At 40.3% G+C, this 16,299-nt stretch overlaps 1 protein-coding gene across 2 annotated transcripts in view; it reads left to right on the plus strand.

Annotated features, from left to right (window-relative positions):
- Positions 1–1,658: 1,658 nt before the first annotated feature.
- Positions 1,659–16,299, plus strand: part of INO80C (INO80 complex subunit C) — a 30,424-nt gene continuing 15,783 nt past the window's right edge. The window contains exon 1 of one of the 2 annotated variants that reach the window (XM_077182798.1): positions 1,659–2,046. In XM_077182798.1, coding sequence (XP_077038913.1) covers positions 1,711–2,046 — 336 coding nt within the window. In that variant the 5' untranslated portion in view covers positions 1,659–1,710. The remainder of the gene's footprint in view (positions 2,047–16,299) is intronic. The other variant, XM_054637427.2, reaches the window with a different exon arrangement.

Raw genomic sequence — 16,299 nt, forward strand, 5'->3', positions numbered from 1 at the left:
CCTCACCAGAGATACTCAAGAAGTGTTGGGACACAATCCTGTGTCATGTTTCTGCCATGACCCTGCTTGAGCAGGGAGGTTGGACCAGATGAACCACCGTGGTCCCTTCAGCATGACCCACTCTGTGATTCTGCAAAGCATTTGGTACTGTGCAAAATTCTGTTGTACTTAGCAGTGCTGCAATACACATGGGTTTTGTGATTTTTTTACTAAACCAATTGATAAAAATGGGTACAGGTAAGAAAATGCCTGGCTAAGCACTATTTAAAAACTTTCACTGATGCAGCACGTTAAGTCTCTGCATGATTCACTTGCATTAAAGATGCTCCCCTCAGTAAAAACATCCCTGTGATAAGGTATGCTTCCTATTTAATTGGGCATGCCTGGGAGCTGAGCACACAGCATGTGCGTGGGAAAGGGATGGGACCCAGCCCTGGGAACAAGAAAAGGCTGAGACAAGATCAACATTTTGAGCGCACAGCAAAGCAGATCTGGCTTTACCAAGGGACACAACTCCCCTGTGATTCCCAGTGCCCCTGCTAATTCCACACTCAGGTTACCCTTTTGAGCATGCTGTTCACTGAAGCGAGAAGAAAGATGAACTGCAGAGTACACACAAGCCTGAAACACTCACTAAGGGCAAATGCAATCCAGTTTACCAGTTGGCTTTGTGGTGCTGCTGGCAGCCTGTGTGCTCAGACAGAAAGACAGCAACTACAGTTAGAAAGGAGAATATGGGACTTGGATGTTTGTACAAGGCCCTGCTTATGCCCCTGGAAAGCAAATCTTGTCCTGCTTTTCTGCTACATACACAGGTGCCTGGAACACAGCCTGGAAGTCCAAGCTTTCGTCTTCAACTCTCTTTCAGGCCTCCTTCAAAGTTTTTGTTTTACACAGCACTGCCTGGCACCCCTACTGTGCCCAAGCCCAGTCCTCATTACAGCACTGTCTATAAACGTGACCTAATTTTTATGCCCGAATATCAACTTCTTGGACCTCTGCCTCTCCGCAAGGCATGTGCTGGGACAGGATTGCATGCAGCTGGAAACCTGGCAAACTGGCACTGCGTACAAGCAGCTCAAAAAAACATGGCAATAAGTTGACCACAATGTTGAATGCAGGTGCATGCGAGCACAAAACTCAGAAGTTTTCTCAGTCACTAAGCAGTTTAAGAACTGTGCAACATCACCTCGCCACCAACCAGTTCTCTGGGGCATGGTGTAAAACAGCACACACAGTAAGAGGACCATGAAAACTCTTTAGAGCACAGTCCAAGTCCCTTCAAATCTATTCTGCTATGCTTCTCCAGTGCAAAACTATTCCACATTCCAAGAGGAAAAATCACTAGACCAGGCCACTAACCAAGCCAAAACATTGTAGAAGCAACCAAATCTTAAGCAATACGAGTTACCCAGACAGGCAATCACAATATCAGCCAGCTGTAGAAATTTTTAATTTTTAAATTTGCCTTTTCAAAGGTTACACAGTTAGAACCATAGAATTGTCAAGGTCGGAAGAGATCTTTAATATCATTAAGTCCAACTGCAAAGGCCTCTGTGCTATAAATGACTCAGACCCAGCGCCTTTTGCAGTCCCGCTCACCCTCTCCGGGGAGAAACCCCTCACCTCGGCACACTTTGCTACCTCCCACGCTCACGGGCTACCCCGGGCCGAGGCTGCCACCGCAGCCAGGTCTCTCAGTAGGGGCCCATGACACTGCAGGGCAACGAGAAGGCGGTAGAGCTGCTTCCTTCCGAGCTCTACGCCTCACAAGCGCCGGCCAAGCCCCGCTCGCCATCGGCCTCCCCAACCAGGCCCGGCCCGGGCCATCACCGCGCATGCGCGGCAGCAGCACCGCCACAGCCGCCGGGGGACGGGAGCGGTCCCGGCCCGGGCGCGGAGCGGGGCGGCATGGCGAGCCTGGTCCCCGCCGCCGCCTCGTCTCCCGCCGGGGCTGCGTCGCGCAGCAAGAAGCGCCCGGCGAGCCCGGGCACCGGCGGCGGCCCCGCCAAGAAAAAGAAGGCGACGGCGCCTGGCGGCTCACAGGTAATGGTGAGAGGGGGGCGGCCGGCGCGCATGCGCGGTAGCGGCCTGCCTTTGCCCGCCCTTTTCCGCCGTGCTGGGAGTGTGTCCCGCAGCCCCTTCCCGCCGGGGCTGTCCCCGCTCCCGGTGCCGCGGGTATCGCGGGACACGCCCGCCTTCCCCGGCACCCCTGCCTCCTCTTCTTCCGTCCCGTCCCGCCCGTGGCCGCGCTGGGAGCTGCCGAGCCCGCTGCGGTGTCCCTCGGGCCGGCGGGGCCCTTCAGAGGTCGGGACGCCGATTGTGGGGCCTCCCTTCGTGCCGCTGCAGCGTGGAGGTTGTGTCCCCTCCCCGCCATGGGCGCAGCTGGGCCGGTGGCGGCGTTCCCCCCCTTCCCCGGGCCGGTGTGCTTAAGCGGGATGCCGTGGAAGGAGGCTGCGTGTGTGAGCACCGAGATACCGAGTGTGGTGACACACACGTGTGGTGGGCGACACGTCCTGAGCAAGGCGCCCCGCAGCTCTCTGTTCCCTTCCTGCATTCGCCTCCAGCAGCAGCAGCAGCTCTGTACGCGGGGTTGTGCCAGCTCTGTACGCGGGATTGTGCCGTGCCCGAGCTCCCTGCGTGCCCCCACATTCACAAATCTCCGACCCTGCGAGATGCTGATTTCAGTGTGAGGCAGCCGAGCTGTGGCGGAGGAGGGACTAGTGCTGGACAGAGCACATTCCAGCAGCTGCTGTGTGCAGCGCACGTGGCCTTCCCTCAGTTGGACTGAGTGGATGGATAGAAGATTTACATGTGAAATGAAGATGTAACCTCAGAGCCTGAGTTTTGGGGAACAGGGTCAATCAGGGAGGGAGAAGGGATATTAATGTCAGTTTGTCCTAAACTCCAAATCTCAATCCCAGTGGGTGGTGCAGCCTCATTTTCTGCGTTGTGTCATGCCAGCACCCATCCCCAAGTTGATGTCGTCTGCCTCTTGATGATGAGGTGTAAATCACACCATTATAGAAATAAGCAATTACTCAGAAAATTCTGTTCTTCATCTGCCTCTTGATGATGAGGTGGCATCTCATGCTCCAAAATGAAGTCCTAGAAGATGTTCAGAGTCAGTGTGTACATGACATCTGTATAGACTTGAGATGCTGTTATGTCTTGGATTACTTCCAGAAAGATTTTGGTAGCTACAGTGGTCAAAAGAGGGTTGGAAAAAATGGCAGACTCATTCCTTCCCCCTAGAAATGATTCTTGTCAGTAATATTTCATGAGCTATAACAGTAGCATAGCTACAAAGTCTGTCCTACTGCCAGTTAGGTTGCTTGTTTTCACATCAGGAAAAATACTCATGCATTTTTCAGCAATCTTCTCTCCAGGCAAATAGAAGCCATTTTGCACGCACGAGAGCACAGACACAAACTCTTCCTCCTTTGAATGATGCTCTTGTTTTCACCCCGTGGTAGTTACATGGTTTCTTTTCTGGTGGGCTGATCCTAGGACAGGGAGTACACACCACAGTGCTTAATGCCACTAACAAACTGCACCACAACTGTGAAAAATTACTGCCTGACATGATCATGTTTGACAACTTTTTCAAGATGTGATAGAGATGATGATCTGAATTTTCCAGTGTGGAGCAGTCTGTTTTGTGCATATGTGTGTGTGTGTATGCAGATATAAAGCATTATATATTGATATCTAACTTAACTGTGTATAAAGGAATTTGTGCTTAAGACTTCCCCTCACCCTTCAGCCTCTAAAACTGTTTTCCAAAGTTCACACCAAACTTAATCTTGTGGACAGTTTCCAGTGTTATGAGACAATCCATGATTTCTTACTCAAGCTGGGTTTCAATACTGTGTGACAAACAGTTTTTGTAATTCTTCTCACAAGTCATTTCAGTGGAGAAAGAAGTAATTTCTCAACACAACATCCAAGTCATCGTACGCATTCATTGACTTCAGCAGTGCAGATCAATCCCACAAGGAAAATAAAAAAATGCCTCGGAAAATGTGTAACCTCAGGAATGGGACAAGAAACAGCTCATTCTAGCAATCTCATTCAATGTTGCTGGCTAGTTCTGGAGTAAGCCAGTTCAAACAGAAATTAAATGGGGGCTCTGCATGTTTTGAGTTAAAAATGTTGATTATGCCATAGCACACCAAAACATGTCATACCATAGCTCAGCATTAAGTGGTTTGTGTTTTAAGTAAACTGACATTATTTCCTTGGTCAGCTAGCAGACTGCAGGTAAGATAATCCCTCCTGGAAGGTTTAAAACTACCTGCAGGGGTCAACTTAGATCTGGGGACCCCTTGTTGTATTAAGTAGTAACTTCTGCTGAGAACCTAGCCTATGTGACAATACACTTCACATTGTGCCAACTGTGAACATCCCCATGTGTCTGATTCCATCTTTCTGAAATTAAACAAAAAGGGATTTTTGTTAGTTCTGCAAATTGTATATTTAGATTTTCCCTCATGTGCTCTATGTCACAAGCAGCTGTCACAATGCTCACCCTGAAAGACACGCTGGTCTGGTAAAACTGCAAATTTCAAGAATGTGTTCATTTTTTATATAAAAAATTTACTTAAGAATAGCAGTGTAATCAACTAGTTTGAGTGACTGTGTATATCCTACAAGAAGGCACAATTATCACACAGCATACAGATTTTCGTAAACCATATTTTGATTTTGTTTCTCCAACATGTGAATTGCTACTTTCTCTAAGATACACCTTAGGAACATTACCAAAAAACATTCTTCATCTTTTCTTTAGAGTGTTGTGCTAGTAACACCAAGGTTCTGGGTTCAATTCCCATATGGGCCATTCACTTGAGAGCTGGAATTGATGATCTTTGTTGGTCCCTTCCAACTCAGAACATTCTGTGTGATTTGTGTGAGTTACCGACCCAAAGGTATTGAGTCATGTTTGTTTTGGAAGCACATTGCTCATAGGGCTTGTCAGTCATGTCTGCAGAAGGAGACACATGCTTTTTGGACATAATGCCTGTATTTACCAAATGTAATATTAAAAGTGAGTTTACAGGAAAGCATGATTGCAAATTGATTACTTCACTTTCATCAGCATTACACAATTATTCCTCCCATGTTGTTGTGCCACTGCAAAATACCTCAGACTTTGCTTCAGCCCTATTGAGGATTATTATGTATATTAAATGGCAACATTAATGTGTCAAAACCAGTGCTGTGTAGTGATTTATACAGCACCATTCCCTTAGATATCCCTGCCCAGTGGTTCCCAGTAGCTGCTGATTCAGCTCCATCCCTGGCTGTTGTTCAGACTTGTTTCCAGGTCTCCTGTCTCATTAATTACTTTCACTTAACCTGGGATAGAATCTCTGATACTGATCTTAAAATGCCACCAGTTGCTCTCCTTTAGTGTTCACACCATTATTTTTATAAATTATACTGCAACAGGAAGCTTTTAAAAGAGTATATTCTAGATCAAGATGTAAGTAATAAAGTAAAATGCTTTTTTATGACACCTAACAATCTTTAAAAATAGAATTTGCAGTAAGATAGGAGAATGATTTGGAAAAACGTTTCTGATTTTATCATAGGAAAAAATTAAAGAGAGAAATTATGCTAAATAATGTGGTAAATTAAATTTGCTTACATTATTTGTGAAATAACTTCAGACTTAAACTGGTGAGGTATTTATATTGATTTTATCTATAATTATTATTATTGCAGCAGTACTACTGATATGTCTGCTTAATGCTTTCTGTATTTCTCATTCTATGCTTACCAGCAAAAGCTATACAACAATCTTATAAAATAAAATCAAAATGGTTTTGTTACTATCCTGTTAAATAAGCTCGTCTAATGCACCAGACAAAAATAAACTGAGTGACTTTGATACAGTTAGAACTCCATTTTTATTTTAGATGTATCTGTATTATGATGTTTTTATCTCATAAACTAAAGATCATCAGATTTCACAGTTCTGATAGACAGCTGTAAGTTCAATAACTTGACTTCAATATATACATATTAACATGATTACTGTTATGTACTCAAAAGCTGCCCACTAAAGGCAGGGAGCTTATCCTAGTACATAAACAGCACAGAATTTGACCCTAAGTTTCAGTAAATTTAATCAATTCTCCTGTTATGCTGTTTCACCAAGCCTAGCACTCTTAGTAGGAAACCATCAAATCAATTTTAAAATATCTTTTTTTTTTTAAAGAGCCCATTTGATCTGGCTGTTAGTTCCTGAAAATCAAGACTAGGGTGAATGAGTTTAACTACAGAATTGGCAAGTACCACTAGAGCTACTGAGCTGAGCTGCTGCTGTCACCATGTTCTGGGACAACCTCATAGAGGACCTCCTTCAGTGTGCACAGTATGACAACTTTCTGAGTGAAAATTAAAAATTACCTACTTACCACTTCAGACCTTGTTTACTGCAACCAGTATGATACCAAACTTATTCTAATTATTTTAGTATTAGGCTTATTAGACTTACAGACTTTCTGCTAGACCATATTAGACTTTCTGCTACAGAAAAGCATGATTCTGCTTTGTAGTTGGGAATTTAATAAATAAGTTGTATTTCTCACCAATCCACTTGCCCTGAAAGACAGAAGAATCTGACGCAGTATACTAGTAAGGAGATAGAAGTGCATATCTATTTGACAGTTTATTAAAAAGCTATAATGTCATTATGCTCTAGACTACACTTTTTGTTTTAAAACCTCTCTCATCCTGTAAGATTGTAACAAAAATGCATTAATTTAACCAGTGAAGCAGTTCCAGTCTGAGGCTACTGCTTGCCTGGAATAGTATCTTTAAAAGATACAGTGTGTTCCCACGGGATGTTAATTCAAACCTAATTAAATTGATTTAAATGACACTTCCATTGGATAAAATACAGATACCATGATAGATTGCAGGTGATTGCTAGTTACTGATAAAAACACTAAGGTGAGCTCTTCAAGTTCAGCCACTTGCACAATTGTACCAAACCCTACCCAAGAGTTTTGGCTCTTACAAAACTGGCAGGCGGTTCAAAACAAATTGCCGTGTCTGAACAAGAGATTTAGCAGGTAGCATTTCAATTGGCAGAGCTATCCCACACATACTAACGTGCTCTGGCCTCACAGTACATGTCACCAGACCACAGAGAAAATCCCCCAGACTTGCAGCTCTCAGATGGAAGCTCTCAGAGGGTCACTGCTTATATCTAATCCTTTCAGAGTCTGCACCACAAAGATACTTTCTGCAACAAAGCTGATAGTGAATAGCTGCAATACTCTTCCCAAAATACATCTTATTTTCAGGCACTCCACTAAGGAGAAATGGGATTATCCCGAAGCACCATTTTTTGTCACTTGCACATTTGAAGTTAAATCTGTTAAAGAATGAGAATCCCTCCAGTCCCTGATGAGGAAAAATGGTAATTAAAAGACAAAAAGCAGATTTTCTACAGAAATCTGGCAAAATTTATGTGTGTTTTAAGCTTAGCTGTATTTTAAAAAGGGAATTGCTTTTCTAGAGCAATCTAGGTTAAAATGGAAACTGTCAAAACAGAGCTAAGAATTAACTTTGCTTGACATTTATCACATTTTGAGGGCTTCAGATGATAAAAGTATGTGAATTTCTAAACCAGACAATGCCAATCTCAAAGAATTACCTACCTCACCCAACCAAATGTGAATAGATTTTAGTTTTACAGTAAACACAGATGTGTTATGTTGTAGAAAGGCAAAAGCATATGTGTGTTGTCTTTTACTATGAGCATCAGTATGCTGGTGTCATGGGTTTTTTACTCTTCTTCACTTGTCCTAGCAGACAATTTTAATCTCTCCTTTAGGTAACATAAAATGGAGTCTTACTATGATCACACCTAGTTTCAGGATTCATAATAAACATGTAGGAAATTTAGGAGACTTAATAAAGATGGTTCTCCACTTCTATCACAAGAAGAGAAAATAGGGTAGGTTATTTTTTTGAAGGAGAAAGAGCAATCTAAAACACCTCATACATGTACTTTAGCATGAAATTTTCTCTGGAGAGATAGTACCCCTAAATAGTGATCTCAGAATCCAGTTAGTGCTGTAAAATATTCAGATTAACAAAAGAAAATTTGCAGTAACTTAACTGTCTAGATATTGTAGATTTGAAGTGGTGTTAGACTGTTTTTCACATTTTTCTAAAGTGCAATAATTGTGTTTGGTAGTAACTTCAATTCTTGCTGTAGCGAAGCATTTGTAAGTTATATCAATTATATATTATATCTGTTTATTTAATGTGTTCATTTTGGATTAGAAAGGCTAATATTAATTTATTAGCCAGGAGGATTGTGAACACATTTTTCAAGCATTCCAAGAAAACAGAATGGAGAGATTGGCTGTTTATTTAAACCTGCAGAAAGCCATAAAAGCTGTGACACACTGTGTTGGGAAGTATTCCTGGCCCTGACACAAGAATTCATATCCATAAACAGTGTGTGTTGCCTCACTGCAAAGCACACCTGCAACTTTAAGAGGCTCAATTAGGCAAATGGATCAGTTTCTCATTACTGGAGTCCCAGTCTCCTCCTATCTTCTTCCCTCTTATCCACCTCCACAAGTCTCAGCTGCATGCTCCAGCTGTGTGCATCATGCCAGCTTTGGCTCTCCCCAGACCTGTTCCCAGTGATAGAGGTCTGCTGTCAGGATTTGCAAACATTCCCCCTCCCCTGGAAGCTGCATTGCTGCTGCTGCCCTGGTGAACTGGACTGATTCCCAGGGAGCTCTAACAGCCGTGGGGTGTAGCACAAGGAAGAGGCACGACCAAGTGGCAAGGAAAACACTTGTCCACTACAAGCGACCTACTTCATGAGCTTGCATACTCTTAATTTCAGGTTTCATTAGTTGACTGCAACAGACTAAATAAAATGCTTGGTTCCGTGTCCCTGCCTGCAGGAAGGCCTGGGAAGTGACAGCTTCAGCTGTCATATTGCTTGTCTGTCAGCCTCTAAGTGCCTCAGCTGATTCTGCTAACTGTGAGATCCCACCAAAATAAGTTATCAAGAAATATGTACTGGTCCTAATTATACTTCTCCCTGAAGATTTAGGAAACTCATTCTACTTGGGATTCAGAACCACAAACATCTGCCTTTTTCAAAGCAGGTATTATATCCTTTCTTTCAAAAGCAGAAGCACACTTATGCACTGATACTCGCTTTTGATATCATCTGTCCTTAAACTCCCTAATCTGTCCTCCACTTGATGTTACCTGTTCCTGCCACTGCCTGAAGGGATTCAAACCCTTTTTTCCCAAGCACACCCTAACCACTGGGCTAAAAGCAGATCTGGTGTGGGAGTGTGGAAAGGTGTTCTCCTCTACAGCCAAGGATGGAGGTTTGCTCTCTGTTCCAAAGAGAACAAATCTATAGTTTGGTAATAAACATGGTTATCAGAATGGTCTGCTTATGTATTTTAGGTCTTTATTTCTGTTACATGTTTGGTCTTATGATAATTTTAATACAAAAAACACAGTTCTGCAAACAGGGATCAGAACTTCCTTTCTAAACTCCAAACAAAAAGTGAAATCTAATTTCATCTAACGCCATCTAATAAGATGTGTTTATGTTGTAGTAAAAATGCAATACTGTTAATTCAAGAGACAAATTTGAAATGGATAGAAGGAAACTCTTTTGTGAATAATACATACTTACACTGTGGCAGAGCCATAATTTTGGAAGGGGTGAATATCTGTGGCTACATGTCTTGTAATTGTCCTGCTCCAGGATGTAAGTACTGGCTTACTCAGGAAGAAAACCTGTCCTTGCTGATTAAAAGACCCTACTGTGGATAGGGGGTGTTTTTGAAAATTAAAAGATAAAATTCCTTTTATAAAGCATTGTAGGCCATTGCTCAGATTTACCCCATGAAAAGAGACTCAGTGTCATATTTGCCTCTTTATCATTTATTAAACAGAGAAGTATGATTTGTTGTGTAACTAATTTATTTTCAATAAACACACAAAATTCCATGCTTCTGTGTACAACCTACCTAATATGTGTACTACATAAAACCTGATGTAATTCAAAAACATAGCTCATTTTGCAAACATACACAGGCCTAGAGATAAAACCTTCTACACAATTTTAAGCAACTTAGGTTTTTGAGTTCTTGCCCTTGGAGTGTTGACATGCTTGTAGCTTTACTTACCCTAATGATCATAAGGATGCAGTGTGCTTATCATGACAGCCTTATATATTGCTTCCTCAAATTTTTACTTTTCTGAGTTAATGAAAGAACAAGAAGAAAGGCAGGAAAGGCTGAGACACCTATGATAGTTTCTGCATAAATTAGACAAGATTTACAGGTGTGGCTAGTGTCACTTAAGCAGTACAGCTGGAAAGCTCAAATCAAATTTCAGGCGTTTAAGTGTTTCTCATATTTGAAAGTGAAACAGCAACTTCCCAAGCCAAATGTAGAACTACTTTTTGGAGTTTGGTTAGATATGAATCAAGGAGACCATATTTGAAGCAAAGTTTATTGGCATCTCAGGAATATAGGCAATGTTCATCAGGCAAGGGAGAAAGTATTGTGAGAACACTCATCATTTAGGATAAAGGTGGAGGGAGTTAAAACCCTCTAGGAAACTGTGTGAAAGTTATGTGCCATAAAAAGTCTTTCTGTTGAATCTGTGGTGTATTGGTATGCAGTGCATCCAAAAAACTTGTCCTAATTTTCCAGATAAACTGGTACCTTTAATAAAAGATGACTCCTCTACTTAAAAACTTTGTTACATTTATGCCCTGAAACCATCAGGACTACAGCAAAATACTGCTGAATTGGAACATGCAGAAATTAGGGCAGTAATTAATGTGAATTATATGACTGCTTAAGACCAAAAGAGCTTTTTGTTGCTAAAACCAGTGTTTTCTATTTTATAAGATATTGATTTCTAGCCAAGGAGACGGAGAGCTGCACGGAGAGTTGTGCAATCTCTGCTCTTGGAAGTGTTTGGGGCCGGCTGGGGCAAAGCCCCATGAATCTAGTCCAAGGTCAGTTTTGACCCTGCTTTGAGCAGGAGGTGAGCTGGTGACCTCCTGAGACCCCTTCCAGCCTCGGTGATTCAGTGTTACTGTGTCACCTTCCAGACAACCTTAGTCGGGTTGTGTGACTAAGATGGGTGTGTCCTCTCCCTGAACAAACAGTCCTACACCTCTGTCATAGGCAGATTCAAACGTGAAAACTACCACAAAAATCAACAACTCCATTTAGATAGTATTAAGTCTCCCTATACTGTAACAATGGTTATGTTTTATGTTTTAGTAGAACTGCTCTTCCCTTGAAAGGACAGGACAATGTCCTGACAACAAAATTAGCTGGTAAAGTCAGCAAACTGGAATAGAAGAAGGCCATTTTTACTTGATGTATGCACAGTGTACTCAGGCTCCTCAAACCAAAGTAGTAATCTGGAAAGGTCTTATTCTTTAATTGATTATCTTTATTTACACAGTCTAGAACTAGAAGTGCTAGTTTAAGTCTCACATTAATGACCTTGAATTTCCTCCAGTCAGAAATTCCATTTTCATCTGACTTTTTGTTAAACCTACTTGTTGCAGCCAGAATTGCCTTTTTTTACAGACACAGACTTGCCCTTTTTATGCTTGTCGGTTTTTTTTATCTGTCCAAAAGGTATTTTTTTATTTGCTGAATAATTCATTGTGGGAAATGTCTTAAAACAGGATGCTGTTAAACGCACCACAAAATGTTAAATACTGTGTTTCCCCCCTCACCTACAATTGTGGATGTGATACCAAAACTTCACTGATTCTAATGTAGTGGCAAGTCAAGTCTTTTAATAGTTCTGTTTTATTTCAAGCAAAAAAGGCAGTTGGGATAGAAGTTTATTTGAAAACATGAACTGTCTGGCACTTTTCAGATTTGCTGCAGTTCCTCAACTTCAATATATGGTATCAGGGTGAAGTGCCACAGAACTTGCATAGCTGAGTAAACAACCACCTACTTGTACAAATGTTTCTGCAGAAATATGTCAGAAATTTGCCTTCAAATTAGCTCTACCATACAACTCTGTCTTCCCTTTTTCTCCTGAGCAGCCTCAAAATAGTCTACAAGAGATACTTATATTACCTTATTTTCATCTAAATTAGAATTTGCCATATGTTTATTTTGGTTTAGTTGTCAGGTTGTTTTTTTTTCATTATCCAGTTAAATGTAGGTATCCATTGGATAATGCAGTTCTGCTGAGTACAGGAAACTGGTGCACTAGTCAAAGTTGGAATGGTGGGTAGTGAGTTTACTAGAGAAAGGAAAGTGAATGCAGTATTCAGGGCATGTGCAACCAGATTTTTTTTTTTTGTCCAATAATATGAGACAAACAATAAAGATGATAGATTTAGCTTGAAGAAGTTTAAAGTCTAAGGTATAGTTTATTTTCTTGTCTTTAAAAGACCTTTGGAGCATCTGATAAAATTACTGCTCTTTGATACATTATACCTTTGATAACGTTTTGGATGTCTGTAGAAAGAATGTTTTTATTCTCTGTTCCTGTAGCACTGCAATGTTTCATAGATCAGTGTACCTAAGCTTTGTGTTTCTGACATGGTGTTTCAGTATGGCAATCTTAAATACCTGTGCACAAATGGAAAAACCTTCTTCTAAGTAACTCTAGACTGCAATGCACCATGGCAGAAGTAGTGTGGTTAGCAGAAATGAAATAAAACTACAATTTTAATATCCCTAAAGTGACAAGAAAAACAGAATCAAGTGCTAAAATGTGCAAAAAATAGGGAAAATGCAAAAGTGAATATTTGTTTTCTGTACTGATTTACCCAATAGTCCAAAACATTTTAAAGGTAAAATTTAACTCTTCTTATCCAAGTGTGTTTTTTCCTTAGCAAAATAGATAGAATAGGAGCTCTGAAAGATACCCCCTGTTTTCAGTTGAAACTATTCAATTGCCTTTCCTTGAAGAAATGTTGTTTTGTTTTTTTCTTTCTTACTCAAGTGTTATTTCCCATCAGAATGGATGATGTTCTACAGAATAAACTACAATGTGGAAACTGAAGGGGGTTTTTTTTGTTTATTTTTTTCAGAATGAAATTAGTCTCCCATCAATCATAGGAGCTGATAACTTTTTGCTTTCCTTGTCCTTGATTCGGTCACGTGTAGATGAATGGACTTGGATCCTTCTCGTGCCTTGGCTGAAGGCTGTTACTCAGCACAGGGACTCTGGTATGCTCCCTGAGCAGCATTACAATGTTAATGGCACATGAGCATATTGGAATATTGTAATCCTCCACTCTTTTCTCCAGAAGTACTTTGACCTTAGCTGTTCTGTATCAAATGATGTATTTTAAACTTTAAGATGCAGTTTAGCCAAAGTCCTTGACTGATTTTTTTCTGATAGAGAAAGGAACATACTGGCAGTTTTTTTATAAAAATTCAATTGTGATTTACTGTAGTCTTTTTTGCTAGTATGCTTCCATCCATTTTCAGTCTTAAAGCCCATCAATTTAGGAGACTTTTTTATTTAGAGGGATCAAAATATTCTGTTAGCTGAGCTCACTTTTATCCTTGATACAAGTATGACCCAACACGTGCTTTTGGATTCTACATATACTGAAAGTTTTAGCTCTAGGGCCACTTTGGCAGTGCCATTCAGCTTATGCTTATGAATTTGTCCAAGTTACAATTTTCTTAATAAAGAAAACTGTCAAACTTTATAAACAAGGAGCAGTCCCAATCCACCAAATGAAATCTAAAAGTGAGAGATCCCTTGCTATTATTTAAGCCAAAGGGAGCTTTGTGGCAAATGCAAATTAAACCAAGTTTTTCTGGGATAGCGTGAAGCTATTCACAGTTGTGTCCCAATTACATTTTATTTGAGACTTTTCCCCACAGGAAATAGTAATTTTTTTCCTTTAAATATCTGTAAGTTATAAAAATTTGCCTATCACAGTACTTAAATGTCTTTAAATGGGAAAACATATTTGACATTTGAAATCTCTTGAGAATAAATCCAAGCTTTTTACTGAGGCTTGTCATCTTATTCTGTGTTTGACTGCTTAATAATTTTGAAGAGAAGAAATTGAACTTGAGTTTTTCTAGGTTTGTTTGTTGTTTGTTTTTTTTTTTTAAGTGGGCAGTACCATTATAAAAGGAGATCTTCTGTCATGAAATTGCTCTGTCTTTTTCCCCCAGGTTTTTAAGAAATGCTTGAGAGGTGGGCAATGTAATTAAAATCTTATTCTCCCTTTGGTTGCATTTTTAATTTTGAATTCTAACCCTCACACATCATAATAGAGCTTTGCATTAGGGTGTTTTATACCTCTATCAAAGTGACTAAAGTAATTAGTATTTTATACATTTTGGTAAGTATTTTGTCACTGGAACCACCAGTGCAGGTGAATGATAATGGTTTTATGCTCAGGCACTGACAGGACCCTAAATGAGAATGTCGCCTTTTAATCAAGAGCACTTGGAGTCTATGGTATTGAAATGCCCTACAGAGAGCATAGAAAAGCCATCCATCACTTTGTGACAGTCCAATCTTTTAGTGCATGAGTAAAATTTTATTCAGCCTTTCTGAGGCAGTTGGAATGTGAGATGTTTAACTCGCCTCTGAACAGCAGAAGTTCGAAAGCATAATGTCGAGATTGCTATCTGGGCAGCTTATGTGGCTTTGTGTATTATCTTTATTTATTTAAATTGCAATTGAAGTGTTTTCCATGTCCTGCTTTAAACACCTTCCCCCATACTCTTATATACCCAATAGCAGAGATTATATCTAAATTTTAGTCATATGTTTGAGTTAATTTGCACAGTTGATTAACTCTTGATGCTCAGTGGAAATACTCAGCAAGTCAGAGGGAAAGAACCATTGCTTTAGGAAAGGCAGGTTTTATAAGTCTTGTATAGGTAAGTAGTACGTGACTCAAAAATCCTCTGGGAAATGGTTAGAAGAAGTGCATTTAGTGATACGTGTACTTGGAATTGTAAACTATTATTATAATAGTCCAACAATCTTATTTCAAACTTTGTACTGTTATGTTTGTTTTTAACAACCCTCTTTCAGCTTTCTTGATAAGTGAAAACAGCAGTAGCATCTGAGGACAATGTGGTAATTTAAGCAAAAATATTTTTGTTGTCAGGCCTTTGGGATATTTACTTGTGATGTCAGTGGAAGCAAAAACCTGTGCCAGGACCTTTGTCTTTTAAGATGAGTTGATGAAACCCACTGACTTAGATGGATTTACTCCCAATTTAAACTGGATACACAAATGACTTGCCAACCATAGTAGCTGCTTGAAATTGAGGACAAGGATCTGCACTGTTCTTATTAGCTGGATACTACTCAGGATTTCAGGGTTTTTTAAGTAAATTCAGTTTTTCAATGACCTATGGAACAGAATTTGCTGTGAATGTGCAAGATTAGGATTTGGCTTTTTTTTTTCTTCTTGGCATTTGAACATTTTCAAGCTGAACTGGTTTTTGTCCTATGCCCAAAATAAGGTAGGACCTTCTGTGAAGGGAGAACGTTCCTAAAATACTATTGTGTACCCAAATGCTGAGAGAGAAAAGGATGGGGAAGTTGCACTGTGCTTCATTTTAGTGAGTGGAAAGGAAGAGGGAAAAAGTTTTTCCTGCTGAATCCAAGAACTAGTAAAATGCAACCAGATGAGGAAGACATGTTTATAAGTCTTACTGAAAAGGTCTTTGCAGCAAACCCTTCTGTCACAGATGTGGATAGAGTTAATCTTGTTCTAGACAGTCCTGCATTGTTACTGAGTCTTCAGTAAGTTTGCTTTCAGAAATGTAGCATGGTTATAATGTTGGCAATGAGAAATTTTTTAACCATCATTTTAACTTGAGCTTAAACACGTCTAATTCTGACACCTTTCTCAGTGAATTATTCCCAGCAATGTAAAGAGCTGCATTTTTGTCTGCCAGAGGGTACGTGTTCAAGTTTTAATGGCCCCTGTCATGTCATCATAAAGTTAAATGATTTAAATATTCAGAATGTGCAAGAGCCCGGGCCAGCCTTGTTATAGTGAGAGCTAATATATTAATCAAACAGCTTAATATATGTTCCAGTATGAGCAGTATTAGCTGGCACTCCGTTAAATAGCTGACATTCAGGTTCTACTCCCAATTTTAAAAAGTCTGCTCATATCATCGCAGCTGTCATCTAGTGACATTTGTGCTCTGTTTCCACATGGCATTCTCACTCACTGTAACTGTCTGCTAGTGAAAATACAGGTATTATCCATCGATTTTATAAATTACCATTTTCTTC

Source organism: Agelaius phoeniceus, chromosome 1 (genome assembly GCF_051311805.1).
Source record: "Agelaius phoeniceus isolate bAgePho1 chromosome 1, bAgePho1.hap1, whole genome shotgun sequence".
NCBI lineage: Eukaryota > Metazoa > Chordata > Aves > Passeriformes > Icteridae > Agelaius > Agelaius phoeniceus.